At 44.1% G+C, this 27,918-nt stretch overlaps 1 protein-coding gene across 2 annotated transcripts in view; it reads left to right on the top strand.

The window, feature by feature from the left end:
• Positions 1-27,918, top strand: part of C5_1H1orf159 (chromosome 5_1 C1orf159 homolog) — a 292,203-nt gene that overhangs the window by 71,286 nt on the left and 192,999 nt on the right. The window contains exons 2-4 of one of the 2 annotated variants that reach the window (XM_078642367.1): positions 10-102; positions 17,765-17,858; positions 22,416-22,491. In XM_078642367.1, coding sequence (XP_078498493.1) covers positions 10-102; positions 17,765-17,858; positions 22,416-22,491 — 263 coding nt within the window. Of the gene's footprint in view, positions 1-9; positions 103-17,764; positions 17,907-22,415; positions 22,492-27,918 lie in introns of both variants that reach the window. The other variant, XM_078642366.1, reaches the window with a different exon arrangement.

Here is a 27,918-nt window from a genome sequence, read left to right as displayed (position 1 = left end):
TCCTTCTAGATTTCCAGAGCAGCAACATTCCGTGTACCATTGCCACGTCTTGGAGGTCGAAACAAAATATTTGTGTGTTTGGGGCCTGACAGACTCGCAGAGGTAGATTTGCACATCCTATAACTTCACTTTCACCTATGTCTTAGAACCTGTAGTCTCATCCCATTTAATGCTTCCTCTTAATCTTACTTAAGCAAGTGCATGCAGATAGGGGCCAGCACAAGCCTGACCCTTTAATAATCTTATATCATGTTTATTTTGATGCAGTGGTTGTTGGGCTAAATACTTCAAAGTACTTTCCTTTAGAAACAATGACTGCTTTAGAAGAGCCAGCAGAAGCCTTTGAAAAATGTTTTCCAATAAGTACAATGGAGTATAAACACATCCTCTGATAACATGCTTAAAAGCCCCAACCCAATATCAAGGGATTTCATTCTAGAATGAAGATACAGGCACATCTGTGGGGATGCCAATTCCCTGTTGATATGCTTCCCATTGAATGCGCAAAATAATATAAACTGGGAACATTGGTTTATGATACACTTGGTGATGTTATTAATTAAACACATTCTCTATTTATGGATTAGTTGGGTGCTGTAGGTAACTTCCACTTAATGAAATTAAACTTGAGATATTATTTGTTTGTAAAACTTTAATGCCATTCGCTATGCTTAAATGTTATTAGTTCTTTAGTGAGCCAGGTTTTCAGTTTCTTTATACATTTTCAGAAAGCACTTGTAAGGTTTAGAGGGGTGATTATCATTAGCTATTTATCCCCCCTCCCCAAAACTAAGGGCCTGATTTAGATTTTAGCAGACTGGATTCTCTTACAAACACATCGGAGTACCATGACTGCCAAACCCTCGGTCCGCCCGCCTCTTCAAGAGATGAACTGTCCTTAAGTTTTTCTTTCAACACAGCCCCTATTGATAGTAGATCAGATTATATCAGTGCATTGAGAAGTACTTTTTGTTTCAAGTAATAATTTTCAAACTAGAATTTAAAAACATTCATTCTCCCCCCTCACCCTCCACCACTCTGACAATGATGCCATTATCAAACTAAGCGTTAAGTCAGTTATGTGCATCCTCTAGGTGGCTTGGGTTATTACTATACATGAACAACATTATAATTTATTAATTCAAACACGGGGAGATGATTTTGTAAAACACACATTCTGAAATCCTATATTGTATATGTGGTAATGAAGAAAAAGGAAAAAGTGAAAACAATTGCCTAGGATCACACAACTTAGCAACGTAGGGATGCCAGGATTAATCCCAAGTTTTCTGGTTTCACATTGTGCAGTTCAGTCACTGATATATATATATATGCTTCGCTTCCCCTATGCCTACCGTACCACAGACACTGCCCCGCCAACTCTCCTGCCCCAACCACCACCCTGCTGGCGTCTATGGGGCCCTCGGTCCCCATCACAGATAAAACATTTTGGCCCCTGGGAAAATGTTTGCAAGTACCCATGAGTTAGACCATAAGGGTTCACAAATATGAGGAATTATCAGGAAGCATATAATTCTGGACCCAATTTCCCCTGTGTAATTTCTCAGTTTTTGTCCAGACTTTCACCCAGTGAATTCTGAAGTGGCCGTAACTGCTGTGACCGGCCACTTCAGAATTAAGAAACCACTCTTGCTGAGGGTTATAGCCTTCAGTTTCATACTTTAAGAGATTGTTTATTTAACGATTGAGTTAGTTAAGTCGAAGATTTTTAGTTCTATTAATTTTGTGTTTGGTGGTTATCAGAAGTTAAAGCAACAAATATTTACCTACATTTGGATTGCTGTTCGCAGGTTTGACCTTGACAGCTGTCCTCGTATTTCCCAGTAATTTCCAGCAAGAGTTTGGCCTTGACCTTTGAATGGAATTGTAATGCCAAACTACACTAACCTATCTTGGTGTTTTGTGTCATTATTGAAAACCAAATACCTTGACTCCTGACCCTGGTGGGACTCTTCATTTAATTTACATTGTCTAACTTGTGAGATCATGTAAAAACAGCTGCAGGACTCTGTGAGAAAAAGACCCATGCAGTTGTATTGTCATCACCCCAGCTACTTGAGTGAAAAACAGGGTTTCATGGACTTGTCTTGCAGGGTATTGAAATAGCATACATTCCTTGCATGATTAGTGAGTCAGTCTCCCGTTATTTGTGGATCGTCTCTTATGAATGAGAGCTCTTTCCATGTGCATAGTGGCTACTACAGGAATGGCTCCATTGTGGAGAGCTCTCTACCAGAGTCGTCTATTGAAGGGCGAGCTCTGTGATGGAGGGCATCATAGAAGATATCTCTCTACGCCTGGACTGTCTGTATACCATAAAATTGACACCCGGGTGGACTACACTGCACTGTAAAATTGGCTCCTTGGTGGATGACCCCCCACTGTAAGAGACACTTTTAAATATTGAACTGGCTCCACAGTAGAGGCATAAGCATTATAGGGCCCGCTTAATAGTTTAACATTGTCTCTGCTAGTAGTGGCTCCATAATGATTCACCAATAGGAGACGAAGTTTGTAATGCTCTTAAGCATTATAGAGGCATAATCCACATTGCTTTCATTTGTGGTAGATTTGTTTGGTGAAAGATAAAAAAAATCGGTATTATTCTAAGGTTCCGATTCTGGGGGTTTTAATGTTTGTTTGCCCTAATGGTTTGGATTTTTGTATTTAAGAACATCTGTTTTGGTAACTCAGCTGAATGTTTAGTTGTGCTGTTTTTGATTGCAAGTCTATCTGTAATACTTTTATTTCTATAGCACTAAAGTTTTTTTTATAAAGGCAGAGAAAATTAGAGATGTCGGACCAAATAACACTTCTCCTAGATGACCAGTAGTGCTCCTCAGTATCTGGTGCTATTGGCATACAATTTAAACTTTACTGCAGAAAACGGGGAGAAATGCAAATTACTACTTTCCAGCTGAAATCAGATATTTTAAATGTTTAGTCAAACCATCTAGAATATTTGATTTTCCAGTTAACCCTTTAAGAATAAGAAGGTGTGCAGCAATGAGGACATGGTTTTATCAAAACTGTGGCTAGAAGATATTCACAGAATAACACTGTGAGGCTCTGATTAGCGTTGTGATCTTAGAAGAACGATCAACCTGTCCTCTCTTTGTAAAGGGCAGGCTAAATTATGTTAACTTGACTGAGCAAAAAGTTTGACTTTTTTATTGCACGTTTCCTATAAGAAATAATTATGTCACCCATCCTACAGGCACAGGATTTGGAGATGCCTCAATGTTTTGTCACTGAAGGAGTATGTCTAGAACTTGTAGGAAAAAGAAAATGGGAGTAGTGGAACTTTGTTTTTGTGATTAAACAACCAGTCCAAATCATCTAAGCATAGTGTTGTGAATGTGAATTTTCTCTTTCTAACTCTTTCAGTGCTCCTGCTCCACTGAGCTCCGGTGATCACACTGCTATTAAATGGGAAAGGGACTGAATGTGCCTGTGCTTTAGATCCTCAGTATCTCCTAATTGGTAATGGTTAGGCATGTACTATCCTTTTATCGATAAAATATTCTTCTAACATATTCAGAAAAAGGCCTAAAATGACGACCGGTTTCAAAGCATAACAATGTAAAACCTTAATTTTTGCTGTGTATTAATGCCCATTGATCATTTGGAGCAACATTATTAATACATCAATGTATGCTCACAATAAAATTTCAAACTCTGGTGTTAAGTTTCACAATCCCTTGCAGGCTTCATTTACCCATATGTGTCTGAGCCAATCCCAACATATTTGTCTTCCATTTCCTTGATGTGTTCTTCTTCGCCCTGATGATAGGAGTGGGGATCGCCAGTGTCATGATTAAGATACTGTCTCCAGGAGTGTTGCTTGTTGCTAGCAAAGGAGTTCCCTGAGTTGCCTAGGAAATCTCCCGGCTTGTGATCTGCGCATTTATTGAGCTTGTATGCACAATTGTCCACTACAAAAAGTAGACAAGAAAAGTGTTGTGGTGAACCTGCATCCCTATTCTTGCTTTTGTCCCTATTATTATCATTTGCACAAGCGGACCTCTTGTAAAGGTTTCTTTCAAGCAATAAAATAATTCTAAGACGGCCGCTGGTGTGTGTAAATGCGTGGTTCTGTTCAACAGCCACCTTGTAATGGTTGATTATACTTCATGAAAAGAAATTTCCAATAAAGCCACTCTTGCGTCCGCATATGTGCAAACACTCACATTGGGAACCATGTTTAATGGTCTTGCCCATAAAGCATACCTAACATTTGCAACACCATTTAGCTCTGTGCCTGCATGTGAAAGACGAGAACTACTGTCTTTGCCTGTATGTGCTTTTAGTTTTTCTTTTTTTCCCTCGGGTATACCTCCCAGCAACCTCCTCCTGCTAATTTCTTCTTCAGTCTCATTTCTCTCTCCCCTCCTCTCACTTTCAATCTCCCTGTTTGTGCTCTGATCATTCTCCTGTGTTGCTCTTCTTTTGCATCTATGTTTTGCATCTATGTTTTGCAAGTCCTCATACTTAATGCCTCCATACCCTGCTGGTCTCCTGTTTTCTGTCCCCTGTCACATCTCAGTAACTGGTTCTTTCTGAAGACCTCCAAGGTTCAGTTGTTTTGAAATATTTGGGCGTTTTAAATACTGTTGAAACCTGTTCTTTCTGGTTGGCTGAAGGGATGCCCACAGGCAGGCAGAATCTACTGCACCCATCAAGGGTGGGGTGATTATACTAGCTGTATTGCCTGTGCTCACCCTTGGGTAGCTTGGCACTGACAAGTCAGGCTTTCCTCCGAGGTAATGTGTTAAGCAAAAGCACAGCAGTCACTTGCAATAAATACACTGAGTGTCGCAAGAGACTTCACACAGGATGTATGTAAATAACGTTTATATTCAACACATTCATCTCATTATAACATGAACATCATATACTTTTGGGCATAAAACACATTTGGAAATATTACTAGCATTACCAGGCCCACTCATATCGTTATGATATCAATTGTATGCACACTGTGGACAATTCCTAATTTGACCCCCCCCCACGCCCCAATAGAGAGCCCCCTTATGCGGTGCGACACCCTGTCCACCCTACGCCCACCCTAGCAATCCTTATAATACAGTCCCACATGGTCATAGGGTACATCCCGGGTCCCAACAATAGCAAAGATATGTACATACACGAAAATAGAACACTTTTTTTATCAACACTGCGAGCCGGAGCCATGAGGGTTATCTCAATGTCAAATGTATTGTGCTTTTGGCATGAAATCAACGTACACAGCAGCACCGCCGGCCAGTGTTGTGAATCACAGGCGGTCCGCAGACTATCGCACACACTCACTCTGCACCGCTACACGATGCGACCGGTATCGGCCAGTCCGTATGGAACACTCTTGCACACATACGCACTCTGCACTCTAAAGCGGCTCCAATGTACCCACCAGGTCAATGGATAACACCCTGCAGACTCTCTGGCCCCCAGCCTCCCTCCACCCTCTAGTTCACCCCAATTGTCCTATATCCCCTGATGTAAGATAACCGGCCCTCCTCCTAGATACTAGGCCGCATGTGGCTGAAGTCACACTTAGTCTAAGTCCTCGGGAAGCAGGTGAAGGAATTTAGCAAATTTTTATTAGAAAGTAGACGTAAACAAGTGGAGTTTAGCAGCCACTCGGAATGTTCACCTACAGGTCTTGAAACATAATGGAGTCAGTCTCTTGACCCGCTTCTGAACTTTCTCAGAAGCACTCCTTCAACCCAGTCAATCTCTTTCGCTACTACCTGGCACCAAGATGTCTTCGAGCGGGGCCAGTTTTGGAGAGGGTAGTTGGTCTGCTGTGATGAGGGTCAAAAGGGTACAACCGATGGATGGGAAGTAAGTCAGGGGAGCCTCTCAATAGGAGTCGGCACCTGATCCGGTACACGTTGAAGGGTTGTGCCCAGGCAATCCAGGCACAACATCTTGTGTGCGGAAGTATGAGGCAAACTAGATACTTCAAGTTTCAAACACGAGTTGCAAATTCCGTTGGAAATGACCAAAATGACTGGCACACGTTTAGATGGGTTGCACCAGTCAATTCCGGTCACACACAATGAAGAGTTGCAGATTCCATACCTCCTTGGAAAAGAGGCACAACGCCCGGTGCTTGATGATATAGGTTGCACCAGACCGTCTGTCACACACAGAGACACACGAGGTAGAATGAGGAAATATTACGGGTACACCCCCACCTCTAAGGGTCGCACCCTGTGAATTAGACACTGCATGCAATGAGCATGCAGTCGGCGTGTTGCATGAGAGATGCAAAGGAACAATTACAGAACTGTTCCCGGTAACCCAGGTAAGACCCGGTAAAGTTTGTAACAAAACAACAGTGTCTTCGCTGGAAATCATTTGAAAAGGGCAACTTAAATAGTAGTGTACATCACAAAAGGTGGGAGAAAAAGAAGGAGGCCACAATGGGAAAGGTAAAGCGAAACCATTATTATTTTTAGGTACTTGTAACAGCACTACAGTACAATTCAATATATGATGGCCATACCACACAAGTGAGAACTGGACGTGCTAGTAATCGTGAACTGCACAATGACACAGGGGTGAAAAATTACAACGTGAACGGCAAAAGAGTATGAACAAATAACAATGTGGTCAGTAATACAATACAAATATATACAATATCAGTATTTTTTGATGCGGGATATATAAATTTACCACAACAGCGCCAAAGTTCTGTGCTGGATAGTTGAAGGCGTTTCAACCTGATTGATTTTAGGTCATCAGCAGGACAATAGTCACTAATTTCAAGATAGTGCTTAAGTTAGCATATAACAGGTCATGGGGGCGGCCTAAAAGGTCCTGCAGAGAAGGATCAATCAGTATGGTAACCTGGACGCTTCATTCGTCCTGCACCCGCCTGCAATTCAGACGATTGCCTCCTCTCCCCGTAATCGCCCGTTCACCGATAAAGGACAACGTGCTCCCGAAGTCGGTTTCTGTCCGGACTTCTATGAGTTTGGATCGCCGTGAATCAGATTATTACCAATTACCCGGCTCTTGCAAACATCCTGGGGATTGACTGACCCCGCCCTGGTTAGTCTGCAGCCTTCTTGCTCCCCATGCCGAATTATCCATTGATACAGTTGATTATTGCTTGACTAACTCCTCACGCTTACTTGAATTATTCACCCTTTGGCCAGGCAACCATACTGATTGATCCTTCTCTACTGGACCTTTTAGGCCGCAAGCATGACCTGTTCTATGCTAACTTCAGCACTATCTTGAAATTAGTGACCATTGTTTTGATGAAAATCAATCAGGTTGAAACGCCATTGACTACCCAGCACAGAACCTTGGCACTGTTGTGGTCAATTTTTTTTATCCCGAATCAAAAAATATTGATATTGTATATATTTGTATTGTATTATTGACCACATCGTTATTTGTTCTTACTCTTTCGCCGTTCACGCTGTCATTTTTCACCCCTGTGTCACTGCGCCGTTTACTGTCACTAGCACGCCCAGTGCTCACTAATGTGGTATGGTCACCATATATTGAATTGTACTGTAGTGCTGTTACAACTACCTGCAAATAATAATTGTTTCGCTTAACCTTTCCTGTTGTGGTCTCCCTTCTTTTTCTCCCGCATTTTGTGACGTACACTACTATTTTAATTTCCCTATTCAAATGATTTCCAGCTGAGACATTGTTGTTTTGTTGCATGAGAGATGCACCACTATTGATTAAATGAACCACGCAACCGGTGAATCCGCTCACAACCTACTAGATGCTTATGAGTGTCAGGGTCCCTGCAGAACAGGAACCACACGCCTTAGATGTGTCCAAGATTTCTAGGGCTCCTCACTAGATCTCAAGACACAAGTGATAAATAACCTGGTATTTGTAAAGTGCTAACTAATCACCTGTAAGGGTCTTAAGGCACTGGGGACCGTCGGGATATTAAGTGAGCTATTCCCCAGAGTTACACTATGCTGAGCTCATCTGCCTCCGGTGCTGGGGATCGAACCGTGAGCCCCTCACTCCAGAGTCAGCTGCCCTGGCACTGCGCCACACCTCTCCAACCAAGTCTTGCTTCCACGCTCACACCGCTCTACCAGTTGGGATTCAGTAGCCTATGTGGGCACTTGAGATGGCACTGCTCTCCAGATGTCACAAGTAGATGGTATAGGTCCCTCGTGGGAGATCTTTGACGCCCGATATCTCTGGTAGAATAGGAGGCTCGTAGATGGGTGAAACACACAGGTATTCCTCACTACTGACTCATAGTTCCCAGCGCCAGGGATGCAAGTATGCCTGCCTGTGTCTGCAACAGCAGATTGGGCACGGGTTTAACTAATATGTGTGTCCGTGCTCATGCACAAGCCTGTGATGGCAGGATCGGGTACGCACCTACAGCAGATTGCCCTGGCAGGTGGCTCATGAGTTTAATCACGAGTAGCTGCATGTGTGCGCACACAGGCCTGTGATGGCATACCGGCCGATGTTTCAGAAGGTCTAGTCTTTGCCACTTCTCAACACAGGTCTGAAGGGCGCGCACACTTTCACACTGCATTGACAGTGGGAAAGTGCCCAGAGGCAACACCAGGATCAACATAAACCAGGTGGAAAAAGCAAAAAAGTTTATGGAATCGCTGTCTGACGGGTATTAGGACCAACAATTTAAAAAAAAGTTTTCTTTCTTTCATGCAGCGTTTTGAAAGATCTTAAACTTTTATTACATTTTTACTTCACTCATGCAACATAATGGTTTTGACTTTTTCGATCGGACTTTTTGGAACCTGACTCTTTCTACTCTCCTCTTTAGGCCTCGCTTGCATGTGCTGTGCCGTGCAGCGAGACGTATTGTTTACAATTCATTGTACTTACAACTCAACTAGGCCCAGATCTCTGTACTGGGGTGAATGTATGACATTGGTCTACATTCTGTCCATCAACTGTTGTTTTTGCATTTGTCACCCCGAGTGGGACGGGTATGCTTAGACGTGAGTCCCGTGCTCTCCATGCCAATCAAGCTATCCTGGCTGAAGAGGGGTGAAACCCCGAAACCGGTCCTAGGATGCTTGTTTCCAGTCCAGGGAGGACCTGGCTTGGCAGTTCGGGCTGGACTGTTCCCTTGAGGCACAGGGTCAAGACTGATTTGCATATGGCTGGGTTCAAACTGGAATGGCATGGTGAGCACAAAACGATGGATTTAGGCCCAGATCTCTGTACTAGGGTGAATGCATTACATTGGCTTGCATTCTGTCCATCAACTGTTGTTTTTGCATTTACAACCCAACCACAGCATACTATTAGTTGTTTTTGTTGTCACTCTTGTTTGCAATCTTTTGTTTCCTTAGCTGCAGTAGGCTTCCTTTCCTTTCTTGTGTTTGCTCCTCCCTGTAGCATGGACCAAGTACATGTGTTCTTCTTCGTCTTTGTGCAACTCTGTATTTATTTTATTTTGTAAGCATTTCGGTATTATTCCTGGACTTGCAATGTGCTTTCCTACTTTTAACACAGGCTGGTCTCCTGTTTACCTATTCTTATTTATGTTCCTTTTACCTTATCTATCGTCTTTATTGACGCTTTTGTTACGTACACCCACAACTGTACTTCTCTGTGCTGCTCTAGTCTACACCAGTCTGCTCTAGGCCTCTGTTTTCTATCCACAACACACCACACAGTGCCACTCTACTCTACGCCTCTCTATGCTACCCTCTTCTCACAATGCCACTAACTTTTAACCAAGCTGAAAAGTAGCTGCTCTACTGTACAACATGGCTAAAAGACATTGGCAAAGTCAATAGCTCTCACATAGTCGATACCTATTGGTTTTGCCAATGCTTGTTTATTAAAACCCCTGGTCCGGGGGGAGAGCCTGCAATCCTGACATGGTCTATGTGTCCCCGTCTCTTTCATCACCCACCCATTACCTTTTAAGATCTGGTTTGACAGCTTTACCTATCACTTTCACATACTGTTAACAAGCATTTACAATGCAATGGTCTCGTCCTTGTTAAAGTTAGAGCTATTGGCATTGCTCATGACATTATTTTTGTTTTTAAAACATATAAATAAATGGCATTGTCATTTACAATTCCAATAGCTTAATCTCTCGCAAATGCGAGACCTATTGCATTTGCACACACACACACACACGCAGAGACACACACACACACACACACACACACACACACACACACACACACACACACACACACACACACACACACACACACACACACACACACACACACACACACACACACACACACACACACACACACACACACACACACACACACACAGACAGACAGACAGACAGACAGACAGAGACACACACACACACACACACACACACAGCCACACACACACACACACACACACAGCCACACACACAGCCACACACACAGCCACACACACACACACACACACACACACACACACACACACAGCCACACACACAGCCACACACAAGCCGGGAACAGAGGCACAGAAAGCGGATCACAAGCCGGGAACAGAGGCACAGAAAGCGGATCACAAGCCGGGAACAGAGGCACAAAAAGCGGATCACAAGCCGGGAACAGAGGTACAAAAAGCGGATCACAAGCCGGGAACAGAGGCACAAAAAGCGGATCACAAGCAGGGTACAGAGGCACAAGCAGGGTACAGAGGTACAAGCAGGGTACAGAGGCACAAAAACCGGATCACAAGCAGGGAACAGAGGCACGAAAACCGGATCACAAGCAGGGAACAGAGGCACGAGCAGGGAACAGAGGCACAAAAACCGGATCACAAGCAGGGAACAGAGGCACGAAAACCGGATCACAAGCAGGGAACAGAGGCACGAGCAGGGAACAGAGGCACGAAAACCGGATCACAAGCAGGGAACAGAGGCACGAGCAGGGAACAGAGGCACAAGCAGGGCACAAGCAGGGAACAGAGGCACAAGCAGGGAACAGAGGCACAAGCAGGGCACAGGCAGGGAACGAGGCACAAGCAGGGAATAGAGGTCCAAGCACCAGAGTACAAGCAAGGTACAGAGGCACGAACAGGGTACAGAGGCATGGAAACCGGGAACAGAGGCACGAGCAGGGAACAGAGGCACGAGCAGGGAACAGAGGCACGAGCAGGGAACAGAGGCACGAGCAGGGAACAGAGGCACGAGCAGGGAACAGAGGCACGAGCAGGGCACAGAGGCACGGAATAGAGGCACAAGCAGGGCACAAGCAGGGAACAGAGGCACAAGCAGGGAACAGAGGCACAAGCAGGGAACAGAGGCACAAGCAGGGAACAGAGGCACACGCAGGGAACAGAGGCACACGCAGGGAACAGAGGCACACGCAGGGAACAGAGGCACACGCAAGGAACAGAGGCACAAGCAAGGAACAGAGGCACAAGCAAGGAACAGAGGCACAAGCAAGGAACAGAGGCACGAGCAAGGAACAGAGGCACGAGCAAGGAACAGAGGCACGAGCAAGGAACAGAGGCACGAGCAAGGAACAGAGGCACGAGCAAGGAACAGAGGCACGAGCAGGGAACAGAGGTACAAAAAGCGGATCACAAGCCGGGAACAGAGGCACAAAAAGCGGATCACAAGCAGGGTACAGAGGCACAGGCAGGGTACAGAGGTACAAGCAGGGTACAGAGGCACAAAAACCGGATCACAAGCAGGGAACAGAGGCACGAAAACCGGATCACAAGCAGGGAACAGAGGCACGAGCAGGGAACAGTGGCACGAAAACCGGATCACAAGCAGGGAACAGAGGCACGAGCAGGGAACAGAGGCACGAGCAGGGAACAGAGGCACAAGCAGGGCACAAGCAGGGAACAGAGGCACAAGCAGGGAACGAGGCACAAGCAGGGAATAGAGGTCCAAGCACCAGAGTACAAGCAAGGTACAGAGGCACGAACAGGGAACAGAGGCATGGAAACAGGGAACAGAGGCATGGACACAGGGAACAGAGGCATGGACACAGGGAACAGAGGCAGGAGCAGGGAACAGAGGCAGGAGCAGGGAACAGAGGCAGGAGCAGGGAACAGAGGCAGGAGCAGGGAACAGAGGCAGGAGCAGGGAACAGAGGCAGGAGCAGGGCACAGAGGCACGAGCAGGGCACAGAGGCACGGAATAGAGGCACAAGCAGGGCACAAGCAGGGAACAGAGGCACAAGCAGGGAACAGAGGCACAAGCAGGGAACAGAGGCACAAGCAGGGAACAGAGGCACAAGCAGGGAACGGAGGCACAAGCAGGGAACAGAGGCACAAGCAAGGAACAGAGGCACAAGCAAGGAACAGAGGCACGAGCAAGGAACAGAGGCACGAGCAGGGAACAGAGGCACGAGCAGGGAACAGAGGCACGAGCAGGGAACAGAGGCACGAGCAGGGAACAGAGGCACGAGCAGGGAACAGAGGCACGAGCAGGGAACAGAGGCACGAGCAGGGAACAGAGGCACAAGCAGGGAACAGAGGCACAAGCAGGGAACGGAGGCACAAGCACCGGATGATAAGCAGGGAACAGAGGCACGAACAGGGAACAGAGGCACAAAAAGCGGATCACAAGCAGGGTACAGAGGCACAAGCAGGGTACAGAGGTACAAGCAGGGTACAGAGGCACAAAAACCGGATCACAAGCAGGGAACAGAGGCACGAAAACCGGATCACAAGCAGGGAACAGAGGCACGAACAGGGAACAGAGGCACGAAAACCAGGAACAGAGGCACGAGCAGGGAACAGAGGCACGAGCAGGGAACAGAGGCACGAGCACCGGAAACAGAGGCACGAAAACCGGGAACAGAGGCACACGCACACAGAACATATACAATATCGCTGCTCCAAGAGCTGGTAAGGTTTACTTGTGTATTTATAGGGCGCAGAGAGAAATAGAGCATGTATGTCTAAAATTGAGTGAATATAATGGGTGTAATTTAGACACTTTGAAGGCCCCTTCCACAGAACTCAACAATTCAGTCACATAATTAAAACATTTCCAATATTAGTTATTTACATCAAAATCATCGCAAGGTCATAAGTTCTGGCTGGTTTTAGTCTGTCAGTTGTGTTACATATCTGATGCAATAACAAAAATTTCAGAGTCCCCAAAATACTGTTCAGATGGCACACTTAGGAAATCATAGAAATGTAGTTTACATGTTTAAGCCACGCTCCTAATTACATAAACCACGCTCCATTTAAAGACCACCCCAGCCACTATTTTCACCCCGGTTAAAGCCCTGAGTGGAGTAATACTACTGAGAACGAATGCTTCTAGTGGTGCGCCAGGTAAGAACTACATGTTTAAAGTAGGAGTAAACAAAATAAATCATGAATAGTAAGGAGAGATGATTTGTTTCCAAAACATACAGGACCAGTTATAAATCTAGTTCTGCCTAAAGAAAACAACAGCTATGTTCACCTACTTTTAAGTTTTTGTTCACAATAAATAAGCCAAACGGAAGAAAGAACTAGTAAAGAAGTCAAAAGGCAAATGTATAAGGCCTTACGTCTTCGGGAAAAGCACGAACTCGTGTACCACGTACTCCAGTCCTCTTTTCGTGCACAAGAAAAATGCAGATTGACAAAGACTTTTTCATACATGCAAACATTTGGAAAGCAGCAAAAGGGACATTAAAAAAATTAGGATATATTTACCCTATTGACTTGTATTGAAAAGGGGCAATTTAACGAGAGAGGAAGACTTGAATTAACCTGTTTTGACTTTAAAATTCGGGCATCTCCCGTCTGAATCGGGTATCTCGGCAAGTACACACATCTTGTTTTAATTGCAATGAATTTTGTTAATCGAGCAATAAAGACTTTATTCAAGTTCTCGATGATTGATTGTAGCTAATTACACAGTGAAGCGCCCACATATATAACTACCTGGATTGCGGGTGGTGATGTGCGTGTGTGTGTGTGTGTGTGTGTGTCAGATTACAAGTAGGTACGTATGAAGTGGTCAGAGTGTATTTCTTTTCAAAGCATCAAATGTCACATATAAACATAGCGTTTCTCAAATCATAACCAGTCCATTCATATAGTGCATATTTTATTTTCGCACATAGTAGAACGGAAACTTAGCATCAATCAATAAGTTCCGGAAATCTTTGGATCAAAAGAGTTTGTAAAGAACATATAAATCAATTCAATGAATCACAAAAAAAACATATAGATCAATTGATTAGAAACAGATCATATGTGTAACTTATATCAGTCATGAGTTATAACATATTATTTACATAGTTGTATATCAATGCGCTCTCGGTGACAAAGGAAAAGAGGTAGTTAGGTGGGATAGGTGTGATGGAATAAGTGTGGGGACTGGGTAAAGGTGTTGTGACCATAAAACAATCACATTGCAATTCAGTAAAACCTTTACAGTCTGATTAAGATCAGTAGTTCCGTATTGCTCTTTTACATAGGATTTGTTTCACTCCATTTATTTTCTCCTATGCGTAGAGAAAAGGTGTGGTCTGGTCTACGTTTCGACCCCGTCTGGTGTAAGGGTTAATGGAAACCTCATTCTGGGGTCTTCATCAGGACATAGATAGGACAGGAGCGCTTTACGTCAGGCCATCCAGTGGCCATTAATGTAGGACCGTCCTAGGTTCCTATGGTGAAGAGTATAACTGGGACGTAGCAATCCAGTCGCAGTTTAGAGTTTTTCAATTCTTTTTCTTGTATGCAAATGCAGCCGTCAGGGTGCACAGGGGGTCACACTGCCCCAGTGGTTCTATTCGTCACCAAGCATTGCAGGCTAGCATCTCTCACGATCGGCTCACTGTCAGTGATCAATTGATCTATATGTTTTTTTTTTTGTGATTCATTGAATTGATTTATATGTTCTTTACAAACTCTTTTGATCCAAAGATTTCCGGAACTTATTGATTGATGCTAAGTTTCCGTTCTACTATGTGCGAAAATAAAATATGCACTATATAAATGGACTGGTTATGATTTGAGAAACGCTATGTTTATATGTGACATTTGATGCTTTGAAAAGAAATACACTCTGACCACTTCATACGTACCTGTTTTAACTGACCCAGGTCAGATAGTTGTTAGGGTTTACCCCGTTAAAACTCATCACTCAGATTACAAGTAGGCTGCAACCCCAGTCCACGTCCCCAGTGGGCCGCACGAGAAGAACATAGGAAGCAAAATATGGCTCTTTGCCGACCATTGCCAAAGTCAGGGTGAGTTTAATAGACAATGTCAACTTAATTAAGCCAATTAAAATGGAACAAGTGTCCTAATTTTCGGGGTGAAAGAGGCATCACCATATGCTAAGAACTGCCACTTGCTAGCACCCGCGAGTTTTTAAAATTAATTAAATGTTATCTTTGATACCGCGTATCCTGTGCTCTTTTCATTTACCATTTTTTTCTTTCTTCTATTGCTTTCCTATTGGTTGTTAATTCTTGTGCTGTGGCTTTCGCTGATGCAAAATGCCCCTGTGCTCTTCGGGGCGGAGCGCTCCTTATAGGTGTTGAAATGAAAATTAACCGCAATACTTACATTGAACAATTCTGCAGCACATCTCATGATCGGAGTCGCCTACGGCTCTTAAATCCAGTTTTATAAGTATCGACCCCAACATCGTTTTTGATGTACTGTGATCAACAACCTAAGGGATACACTGAGATCATTTTAGCTAGGGTTCAACTCACTGAGCTATCTTATGGGCTATTATTACCTGCACTGAATAGACACATCACACAGAGGCGCGCGCGCACATACAGATGTCATGAAGCGCCATGAAGCATTCTCGAGTGCACTAGTGCTTTGTAAAAACGAAATAACAGAAAAACGTGCAGTGACTGGTCTTGAACAGGGCGCTTGTGCGAGTGTGATCGGAGGTTTCACTGGTGCTAAAGGCAACTCGCGCACTGCACTCTGGGCTCTTTGTTTAGGGGTCGGGCACCTCTGGGTCGTGTAGGGGTTTGGAGTAGGTGGGCCCCACGGGTGGACCAGCTGGAGCTTTGGGTACTTAAAGAGTAGAGCCGCGGGTCCTGGGCAGTCCCCTATGTACTTGGTGGGGCCCTGGAGGGCACTGGGTGAAGCTGTGACCTCTAGGTTGTGGTAGAGCTGTAGTCGGCCATGGGGTGGAGCTGTGGGCGCTGGGTGGAGCTGTGCCTATCGTATGGAGCAGGAGCTACGAGCACTTCGTGGAGGAGGTGGGCGCCGGTTGGAGCTGTGGGCAATTGGTGGACCTGTGGGCTCTGAGCATTAGATGGAGCTGTGTACATTGAATGTATAGAGCTGTAGGCGCTGGGTCACTGAGCTGCAGATCCTGGATATGTGGAGGGGAGTGCGGTATGCTGTGGGCAGTTAGAGAAGCTGTAGGCCTCAGGAGGTGCTGTGGCGAGCATTTGGTCGAGCAGTGTGCGCTGGAATGGATCGGAGCTGCAGGCCCTGGGTGGAGGCGCGTGAACTCGCGTTCCGTTGCTGCCTTACACGGCGCGCGCTCTTCGTGAGGGTGACCACGTTCAACTGGCACGCGTGGTGAAGGCGCATGCTGGGGCTAGAGTCGGAGCCGGCGGGGCGCGCGGATGGAACGCTGCTGCTGGTGGATCCCATTGAGAGGCAGCGGCGGGCCCCCTGGTGCAGGGCCCGCGCCCGGCCCCCGAGATCCCTGACCTGAGCCACCTGACCGAGGAGGAGCGCAGTCATGGACCAGCAGAAGTAGGAGGAGGAGGAGAAAGAAGAGGCCATGCTCAAGTAAGCGCCCCCAGCACTGGTGTGTGTGCGTGTGAACAGGGGAATTCTTGTAGGGAAGTGCCTTTTGGGGATGCTTTGGGGGCGCCATTCAACGGAAGGGAACTTTAGAAGTGAGGTGAGGTAAGGAGGGGGGGGTGTGCGTATGTGTGTGCATGCGTGGGTGTGGCTGTGTGTGCGCGCATGAGTGAGAGAGGCTGACTTGCTGTGTCAATGTGGGGCCGGGCTGGACGTGCGCGTGCCCAGTCTGAATAGCTGCGTGTGCCTGTCTCCATTGAGAGGCATCTCGGCAGCAATAGGTCTCGAGGACGAGACCTAAAAAAAAATGTAAGATATACATAGCGTGAGCTTTGGTTCCAACCAGAGCAGTATTACTCTCTTGCCTATTGTCTGGATTACATATGCATTCTATAGCGTAAGCATTCGTGTTATTTTAAAAAAAAATGTAATACTCCTTTTTCTCCTCCAGCATTGGCAAAGCCAAAAGGACAAGGGTTAACATAGCAAAGTATTTGTGAATGCCTTTGTTTACATGGTGTGGCAGTTGAGCCAGACCTGTTGGCTTTATGCTTGTTCTTCTTGTGTGTGCAGTTTACTTCCACTGGTGCAGTGGCATGTAAGGTTTTCTCCTATAACCAATCTTTCTGCTTGGTGGCCATATGTCCTATCTGGCTCAATCCGCCAATAAGCGCACTTTGCATACTGGGATGTATCAGTCTATATTTATAACGGAAAAAAGGAAAGTGCCAGTCCAGAATGCAACGCGCTGCTGGCTCAAGTTTCAAGGACTTAATGAAGATGTCACTTACGGCTAAAGGCCTCTTGACAGCCCTGTGTACACACTGCTGCCACCAGCATGCTCCGAATACAACCCCTAACCCTCAGGAAAAAGTCTGAACCACCTGTTGTGAGCCGAACAACTGCAGCCAGCCCGGCTAAGAGGCATTTCATTTGCGTTTTGTGACTTCAGTCCTTCCGCTCTGTGTCGGGGTGTAAGCTTCCTGCTCAGTACCGCAGCCTGATTTCTTACTCTGACTTATGTCCTTTTTTTCCCCCCTAGGTTTTGGTTTTTGCCGGTCATGGCATGGCCAAACACCGCTCTGCTCCTGTCACGGCTGACTCTGCAGGTTGCCACTGAATCTGTCGGAAATCTGGTATGTACTGAAAAAAGCCCTCCCTGGAATACAGCAGCAGCCAGCCGCGTACGGTATTCTTCTCTTAAGCATGCATCTAGAACTCAGTTAAGAATGTTTTTAAAAAGAGGAGCTCCTGCTCATTATCGATGGAGGAAAGCATACACTTTTCCACAAGTTCTTCTGCATCCCCTTCAGAATTTTTGTTTTATTTTTTGTGCGCTCTGGTCAAATGGAAGACTTGTTGACATGGTACTTCTTGATGGCCAGTGTATCATGGCTGGGGTGAGCCAAACATGTTAGGCTAATTTCTAGGGTGTTACAAGCTGCCGCCAAGCCTCAACATCCTGTGTGGGGTATCTGTAGTGCTTTCGACCCCTGCCTACCACGAGAAGGAAACATTGGATATAGGTAGAAGCATAGCCACCAATAGGGCTGCAGGTGCAGTGGCACCAGTGCGGCTGTTCCCAAATTATGGCTGTTTTTTTACTATGTAACTCGTGGATTTCCTTCCTTGCACGAGGGCCATTGGTATCCTTGCTGCGCGAATGCATGCAAGTGAGAGCAATGGGTCTTGTAATGAGAATCAAAGGCTTTTGTGGCGGTGTTATTTCTTTTCGTTTCACCTTTTCCGTGTCCCTGTTTTGTGGAATACTTAAGGTTTGTCTTGAGAGGGCTCTACCTCTGGGCGGTTGCGCGATCAAACTTGCGGCCCAACATTTTGGACTCCTGCCTTCTGTTATGTTATGTTATGTTATGTTATGTTACTTTATTTCTTTTATAGCGCACGGCAACTCCGAGGAGCATCCCGGCGCTTTGGCAAAGAAAGACAGCATAGAAAGCAACCACACAACAAAAAGAACAAAGAGAAAAACTATTTCTTAAAAAGCCATGTCTTCAGATCCTTTCTAAAGGTCAGAAGACATGGAGCCGATCTCAGGGACACTGGTAATTCGTTCCATGCCTTGGGTGTCAGATAGCGAAAAGAACGACCTCCCAATCGTGCACGACGAATTACAGGAACTTTAAGCAAAGACAGACCCGATGACCTGAGATTCCTGCTTGGCACATACCGAAAAACGCGTTTCCCAATATATTTGGGGCCAATACCATTAAGGGCCTTGAAGGCCACAGTCAGGCATTTAAAAAGGACCCGCTTGGAGATGGGTAGCCAATGAAGAGTGTTCAATAAGGCAGTGGCGCCAGCTCTCCTTGGGAGTCCAAAAATAGCACGGGCTGCCGAATTCTGGACTACTTGCAAACGGGTCATGAGATATTTTGGTAGACCCAGAAAGAGAGCGTTTGCGTAGTCCAGACGCGACCCGATTAATGCCTGTACGACTGTTTTCCTGTGATTGAGTGACAGTAGAGGGAAAAATTTCCTCAACATCCGTAAGATGCCGAAGCACTTCCCTACAATGGACAAGATGTGAGGTCCAAAGGATAACTCACAGTCCACTATCACTCCCAAGTTCTTCGCCTTGGCAGCAACCTTGTCAGGAGGAAACATATCCTGGGGCCACCAGGATTTCCAGTCATGTTCCGGTGCGCAACCGAAAAAAAGCAACTCTGACTTGTCAGAGTTGCATTTTAAGCCATGACCTCTGAACCACTCAAACACCGCACTAAGGCAATCCCTGATCTTTAAGCCATCAAATGACCCCTCCCTGTCACATGTGAACAGGAGTTGGGTGTCATCAGCGTAAGACACGATCCGGGCGCCAAAAGATTCCGCGACTTCCGCCAGAGGGGCCATAAAGATGTTAAACAGCATAGGGCTGAGAATGGAGCCCTGCGGGACTCCCACCTCTAGCGGAGCCATATCAGCGGAAAAAGGAGGCGCCCAGATCGTTTGCCGGCGGTCGGCCAGAAATGATTTTAGCCAGTTCCACACCGTTCCTCGAAGGCCACACTCCCAGAGTCTTACAAGGAGGGCATCATGAGGAACGGTGTCGAAAGCCGCCGACAAGTCAAGCATGACTAACACGGCCTTTCCCCCCGAGTCGAGTACTTCCCTGATAGCATCAGTGACCTCCAGCAGAGCCAGCTCCGTGCTAAAATTAGCTCGGAAGCCGGACTGCGAAGAGTGCAATAGGTCGTTTCCTTCGATGAAACTGGAAATTGTCCTATGCACATACCGCTCGGCCACTTTTGCCAGAGCAGGGAGAAGGGAGATTGGCCTGTAATTGGCATGTATCAAGGGATCCAAGGTGGGTTTTTTGAGCAGTGGTAAAATCATGGCTCGCTTCCAGGCCAGAGGCACCTCCCCTGTCGACAGCGATGTATTCAACAGGGGGTTCACCAAGATGTTAATGGCGGGAGCCACTTTTCCCAAGCATTTGGCCGGACATGGATCTAAAGGAGAGCCGGATTTCAGGCCGGACAGCAACTCCAAAGATGTACTAAGATCCATAGGGGGAAATGCAAAAAGGAAAGGGCCATTGTCTTCCACCGAACGAAGTGGCGGTGGGTGGCTCACAACCGGTTGCGCACTAGAGAGAGAAGCCTGGATGGCTGTAATCTTACTGACAAAGAAGGTGGCAAGTTGTTGTATCCACGCATCCGTATGAGTATGGTTAGGGGTACAGACAGCAGGAGAGATAAAGTCCTGGACCACTTTGAAGATTTCTTTGCAGACATTATCAGCCTCATCAATACGATGTTCAAAATAGACCTTTTTAGCATCCCAGATAGAATGATGATAGGCTTTAATGGCTGCCCGAAATTTCAATTTCTCCATTGGGTCGTAAGTCCGCCTCCAGGCCCTCTCAGCCCTCTTACACTCCTGACGTTGGGTCCTCAACTGAGGAGAGAACCAAGGGGCAGACGCCCTACGCTCTCCTAGTTTAGATCTTTTAATGGTCTTCTGAATAAGACCACGTATGATTTCATTAAATATGGTTTTCTACGAGCACGTTAAAATGGCAACTACAGTCACAGAACGTTTTTTGGCCTATATTATCTTCCCCTATTAAAGCTTCTCTGTCCATGTGTGACATATTTAGATTTCAAAAATAAGTGAACGCAGCAATGCGGTGTCCGGTTCTTTGTACTTTTTTGCAACCCCCCCCCCCGCAGCCTGACTGCAGACACCTCCTGACTTTAGTTTAGGGGAAGGTAAACAAAGACGCAGATTTGCTGCTGTTCTTCCCCCGCCCCGTTCTGCAGAATAGCCAGAGAAGGAACGAAATAACAAGGAGAAGAGGAGGAATATGTGTAATCATATTTATTTTATTTTTAGTTTTATGTAACGCCACCATGTCATTGTTGACGTCAGCGCACTTTGCATTAAAGTATATAATGAATCATCAGCCAAACACTATAGGCTTTGCTCATGGTTCTTTAGTCCCATCAGCTATGCCCTGCCATGCCTTCCCTTTTGTATAGTGTTCCTGTATCTGAAGTTAAGTGTAATACCGTGTATAATTGAAATAGATATATATGAAGCATCCACGCATTTACAAGCTAAATAAGTTAACTATGCTGGTTTCCTGCTGTCGGTCTTATGTCAGGTTCAAGTAGCAAGGCCTTGTCAAACAACATAGCAGCAAAAATGTGCAGTCGGCGATCTGTTTAATTTGAAGACCGCATTGTCACCAGTCACCAAGAACACAGCCAAGAAGGCCAGTTCCAACCAAACAAGCACATTTAAAAAAAAACGTTTTGTACCACCTGCAAGGGGAGCTTTTTTGGGTTTATATGGACTTGTGTAAAACTGTCTTTTTCACAGCTATTGAAAATAAGGTCTTCTAGTGTTTGATTTCTGACCAGCACTAAATCACCCAATTCGGTTTTTATTAAGTCAGTAACAACTGGTATTTCAACTGTCCTTCCCGGTTCTTTGGCTGGGAGGCCTCTGTGCCAGTCTTGCTTGTCAAAATATCACTAAAGCTTATGATGATGATGAATACACTAAAGCTTAGGAACCATGACTGTAGTTACTCATGTATTGGTTTCTAGCAGGTTCTGGGCTTAAGCAATGACAGCAGAAGGCCATGGTCTAATCAGACAGAAACCCGGGGTGTAGCTAATAGCAGTACCCACGCATGCTCTGATTACCAGAAACTGACATTGCCCCCCTCACAAACATGATGTGTGCAATGGCAGTATCAACTACTTATCTGATTGGCTACGTCGACCATGATGTTAACACTTTCTTATCAATCCGCGGCCCATGGTGCAGGGAATGGGAGGAACTTCTCATGCTTTGACTGACCATTATCAGAGACAAAGTCCATTTCTCACACATGAAAATTCGATGATATTACATGTTCTACTTATTTTATGACCTTGGAAGTAATCTATAGCTTTTTGTATCTTTTAATGGCCATTCGAATTATATGACCCAGCCTCACAGAGTTCAATTTGTCATAAAACTGGGATTTAACTTCAATTTAATGATCTGTAGTTACAAATTCAATTGTTATTATTATTATTATTATTATTATTATTATTATTATTATTATTATGTGTTCATTTAATAATGCTTTGTATTTCAGTAGCACTGTACTGCACGTTGTACTCCTGAATGCGGAGTATGCTGATGGCACAATAATAAAATATATTCTCTTTGGGCAGGTGTCACTCTTAGAATGCTGCATGGAGCAACTCGACAGCAACGGCAGCTGCCCAACAAGCAATCGATGCAGTCCAGGTAGAAAATTGATTTGTTACATATTCATATGGTTATACCTGCAAGAAAAAAAAACAAGTTCCTGTGAGTGCAGTACTATTTATTTTTTTGAAGCTATGTTATTTTGTACACTATTCATAATCCAAAAGTCTGCAGTACACATTTTGATGACTTTTATAGTACATTGCTTGCTGTATTTGTGGCGGTAGATATACATTTGAAGGTTGTCCTTTAGTTCGTATCAGTGAGCTAAACCTTCCAGTGTATGTACAGAGCAATCCTGAGTTAGGGAGAATCGATAGTGAAGAAGTATATCCCCGTATAATGTATCTGTGGGAGCGGACATGTAGGGGCTCTGGGGGAAGGCAGATCATAACGCTTGTTAGGAGCTTAACTATTCCTCAAACTGTCCCCTCTGGAAATTGTTGTAGTGGCCGTCTATAGAAGTCTTAGAAAATACCCACTTTTGACATAATTACCATTTGTGGTAGAAGGCAGGAATACTAAAATATCCTTTCTTGACCCCAGGCTTAAAGACTGAGATCTCCAAACTTTTCAGTAAAAAGAGCTACTTGTGTTCAATGAAAATTATCCCAGCTACTAATATTAATAAGTGTTGTAATGGGGACCACAACAAACTAGATTAAATTAATAGCCACCATATGCAAGATTACCAGCAGTTATTGCCTCCGTGCATCAGGCAGGCTTACCAGCCGTAATGTGAAAAACACTATCAGTTTGAAATGCTTTACAATGGTAATGCATAACAGCCATAGCTCATGTCCCCTGGCACCAAGGTAATAATATAGGTAGTAGGTCTCTACAAAGCCACAATTTATCACTCCGATATCCGCTTCATTTATATTTTGGAAAGTCAACCATTTTTCTCCAAACATCAGTTTACAAGTTCTAAGAATGCATGCATTTTACATCTTGATTACTCACTTTTTAATATTGGCTTACATATGTTAATGGCGGTGTGTGAAGTGCACGTAATTTGCATTGGTGACATTATGCAAGATTTCATCGACCGGCACTGTCGCAAGATGGCGGTAGGACCATTAAGATCTAAATCCAGGCCATATTCACATTGAAAAACTGGAGCAAATTAGTTTGTAGAAAACATGGTTTAAAATCAGTTTAGACCATTTTCCTCCTTGGTACAAAACATAAAATACGTCCATCTAAGAAGCAAACCCTTTCCCCCCCATTCCTCATTGTGACAGGAACAAGCATACATTCGATCCATATTTTGCCATGCTTCAAAATATTATGTAAATTGTCCTTTTAGCTCCATCAGACATCCATTGATAACCTCCAGGGTGTTGCTTCTTTGTGTTCTTTCTGCTTCTGTTTGATTGTAAATAAAACCTCTAAACAACCATTCACATTGTTTCATAGTTCATAGTGTTCAGTGGGCAAGAATACACACTAAGCAAGTTGAAACTGTTTCAGGATGCAAATTGCCATCCCATATTTTTTCCTTTATAGATATAATGCAGCACATAGGATGAAAGTAGCTAGTTGTTTGCTGGTGGGCATAGTAAGTGTTGAGACTGGTGGTTGAGTTTCATATTTTAATCTTTACTGTTTTACCTCTTTTATTTTATATGCCGCTCCCCACACCCGATAGGGTAGGAGGGACTTTACATAGGTACATTTGCAAGAATACAGTAAACATACAGTACAGAGTAGGAAACGGTACACAGTAGCTGTTAGTGCAGTCTTGTACAATATAGCTATGGACAACCAAATTCTAAAAAATTCTATTGGAAATGTGAAAATATATGTAAATATACTGAAAAAACAAAGGTTACAGGGATAACTACAACTTGCGCCCTCCAATGCACTATGTATATATAAACACCAGTTCCAATTCCTTAGTAGAAACCAGACACTGACACAAAGGCTCGATTAGGATTTCTCATGTTTTTATTTTCTCGCTGACACACGTTTCAGCATCTCTGCCTTGCTCACACAATGAGCACTATTACTTTCCAAACATTAAATGCAAGAACTACCAGTCACATGATTTCTTGTTACAACAAACATAGAAAACACTCCACCCAGAACCGATGTTCGGAAAATTCATAAAGAGTGAATCCCCTTTACTCTTACTATAGAAATCAATACATTTCTAAAAAGCTCCTTGCTTATTGTAATTTAAAAAAATATATATTTTTTACATTTTCCTCATTTTTGTTATTTTCTGTTTTTATGTTACTTGTTAACACATTTCATCACAACTATTCAAACTAGACCTAAAAGAATGTTAGATTCGAGCTGATAACGATATCTCTCTAGAACCAATCTTATACAATGTTATCTGATAGTTTCACTGATTAAAATAAAGTGGAGGTGCTATTAAAATAAGATATCTATGTGATAACGCATAATAAAAATAAAATAATAAAAAAAATATATATATATATATATCATGAGGTGAACACAAGTGTAAAATGCATAGTTACTTAATTTTAAACCACGCTCGATCCCGAACAATGGAACCACCTACAGGTAATCCCCTGGGCCAGTGTATTATTTACACAAACTGGGCCTGAACACCACCTCACAGATTATTATTATTCTACGGTTGATAATTGCTCATGCGTTTGGTAAAAATCTTGTAAATAAAGAAATCGCAAGTGCTTGTTATTTACTGACAGTCACAGAGCAGCTCAAGTAAAGTGCAAGTGTATTATTGCATAATATAACAATAACTGATTTAACGTGGTATTACTGGATTCAGTTGTTAGACATTGTTTCTTGAACATTATAAATCAAGTTGACTCCCAACATACAAAGTGCACATGCCTAGAGGTGCCAGTGGCCGTTATTCAATGGATTGACAGCCTGCCTCCCATCTGTAAAATGCAAGTTCATTGTAACACTTGTTAAAATCAGCAGTCACATGGATGTGCATACACTTTTGATAAAAACAAAAACAAGCATTTAAATAAATATTGACTTCTTCACAGAAATACTACTGTGTTGATTTGTATAAAGTGCAAGTGTAACTTGTAAAAATGTAAAAGAAAAAAGATGCAGCTCCCACCGTTCTGGCCAGGGCTCCTGTCAACCTCCATTTCATAGACTATGTTCACTATTAGGATATTTATCTTCTTGTGATGAATGGTACTCAAATTAAAATCAACTATATATTTCTCTAAATAAATTGGTTCATAAGATACACTTTCTCGTCTCAACATTCCTCTATTCCCATGTAGTTCTCTAATACTTGCTCTGAGCCACAAAGAACCAATATTTTCAAATATGTAGATACAAGTCTTCTTCAGAATTCAGGCCAAACGGAATTTTCATGTTAAACTTTACTATGTATCTAGGCTCAAGTTGTCGTAATTTCTGTTCACGGTTTCCACCTCATCTGCTCTTTGCAACATAATCTATTACATAATATGAGAGATCATTCACATTCCCACAATTTGCTTCATTAATGTGCCTAGCAAAGGGGTACCTTCTATCATTATTCTTCACTGCCCTTATGTGCTGAAGTATTCTTATGTGCACCACATGGATGGTGCTACCCACGTACAGTTTGGGACAAGTGCATTGCAGGACGTACACCACAAACTCACTCTTACAATTGAAGACATATCTGATTCTCCATCGACTCTTTAGTAAGGGTGATTGTACTTCTTTTATATTAAGACCAAATTTACAGGCCTTACACTTCGAGCATTTAACGAAACCCGGACTGGCCCTCCGCCAACCCTCAGTTCCCTGTCTCGGGGCTGCTGACCACCAGTTCTTGTCTCATTGATTTTGCCCTCCTAAAAGTAAGTAGAGGCTTGCATGTAGTTGTATTACTCAGTAAGGGATCCCTTTTAACTAGATACCAATGGCTATTCAAGCAGTCTCTCACCCTAGTATGATAGACATTGCGATCCTACGTATGACATTTGTACCCCTACTGTTTTTAGATTGCCTGTTTCTCTAAGGAATGCCAGTGATTCTCTACTAATCTTCTCAACTTTATTTAGCGCCTGGTTCAGCACGTGTGGGCTATATCCTCTCTCAGTGAATCGTTTTGTTAAATCGCTCTGAGCTTGTTTTAATGAGGACATCTCACTGCAGTTCCTTTTCATTCTTAATTGTTCTGCATATGGAATACATCTTTCAATTTTTGTGGGTGGAAGCTCTGTGAGTGTAGAATGGAGTTCCCTGCAGAGGGGTTTCTGTATATGCATGTATGAATCTGTTATTCTTCACATACACTTCAAAGTCTAGAAAGCAGACTCAAGAACTACTAATGGTATCAGTGAATTGTAAGTTCAAAGTGTTGTCATTCAGCTCTAACACATTGTTTTACTGATTCCTCAGAGCCTTTCCATAGAATAGAGATCGTCAATGAATCTTGTCCAGATCATGACGTTCTCCCTCCACTCCCTAGCAAGTCTAACCCGGAGCACCTGCTCCTCCCACCAGCCCACATACAAATTAGCATAGCTGGGGGCGAAGCAGGTACCCATGGCTGTTCCTCTAACTTGTCGGTATGTGTTGTTCCCATACATGAAGAAATTGTTCTCCAAGCACAGCCTTGCCATCTCCATTAGCATACCTGCGTGTTGATGTAAGCTTAATGGTCTTTCATTCAGGAAGTGTCTCATGGCTCTGAGCCCATCCTCATGTGCTATGCTTGTACATAACGAGGCCACATCTAACGTGATCAGGAGGAATTAACCTTTCCCGGTGATGTTGTGTACCCATCTCAAAAAAGGTCATGTATTCTGTACATATGCAGGAAGACCCTTGACAAACTCCTGCAAAAAGTGATCTATATGTCTGGAGGTTGCCTCAAACATACTACCAATCGCTGATATAATGGGTCTTCCGGGTGAGGCAACTTGATTTTTATGGATCTTTGGGATCCGATACAGCATGAGTATGATGGGGTCATCAACCTTTAGGTACAAAAACTCTTCCTGTGTAATCATTCCTAGTCCTCTCCATCTAGCTAGATCCTTGTGAAGTTTGTTTTTAACCGTCACCAGGTTTCTCTGTGGGACTCTTTGGTAACACTGTCTTTTAACTGTGATTTCACCTCATTATTATACATACTTAGTGGCCACAAAACCACATTACCTACTTTGTCAGATTGGCGGACCACTATATCTTTTCTACCTTTGATTCACCAGATTAGAAGCTAGAGTTCCTGTATCAGATTGCTTCATCGCTGGTTGTTCCACACTATTGTGGAAGTATTTTCTCAGTTTTAACTTTCTGATGAATTTGAAAAAGTCAATGCGAGTTTGGCCATAGTTAAAATTAGTTCTGGTACAATAAGAAAGCCAGAGTGAAAGTATTTTGACTTCTCCATCTGAGAGTTCCAAGTCTGTATTTATTACGGTAGCTGAGCTCAGGCTTACTTGCGATAACGTGCCTCCCTTGTTCTGGCCCCTGAGCGTAATTCCATGCCCTCCCCTTCAC

The sequence above is a fragment of the Lissotriton helveticus genome, chromosome 5_1, assembly GCF_964261635.1.
Source record: "Lissotriton helveticus chromosome 5_1, aLisHel1.1, whole genome shotgun sequence".
In the NCBI taxonomy this organism is placed as follows: domain Eukaryota; kingdom Metazoa; phylum Chordata; class Amphibia; order Caudata; family Salamandridae; genus Lissotriton; species Lissotriton helveticus.
Note: the sequence above shows the minus strand (reverse complement) of the source record. Positions and strands in the feature narration are given on the sequence as shown.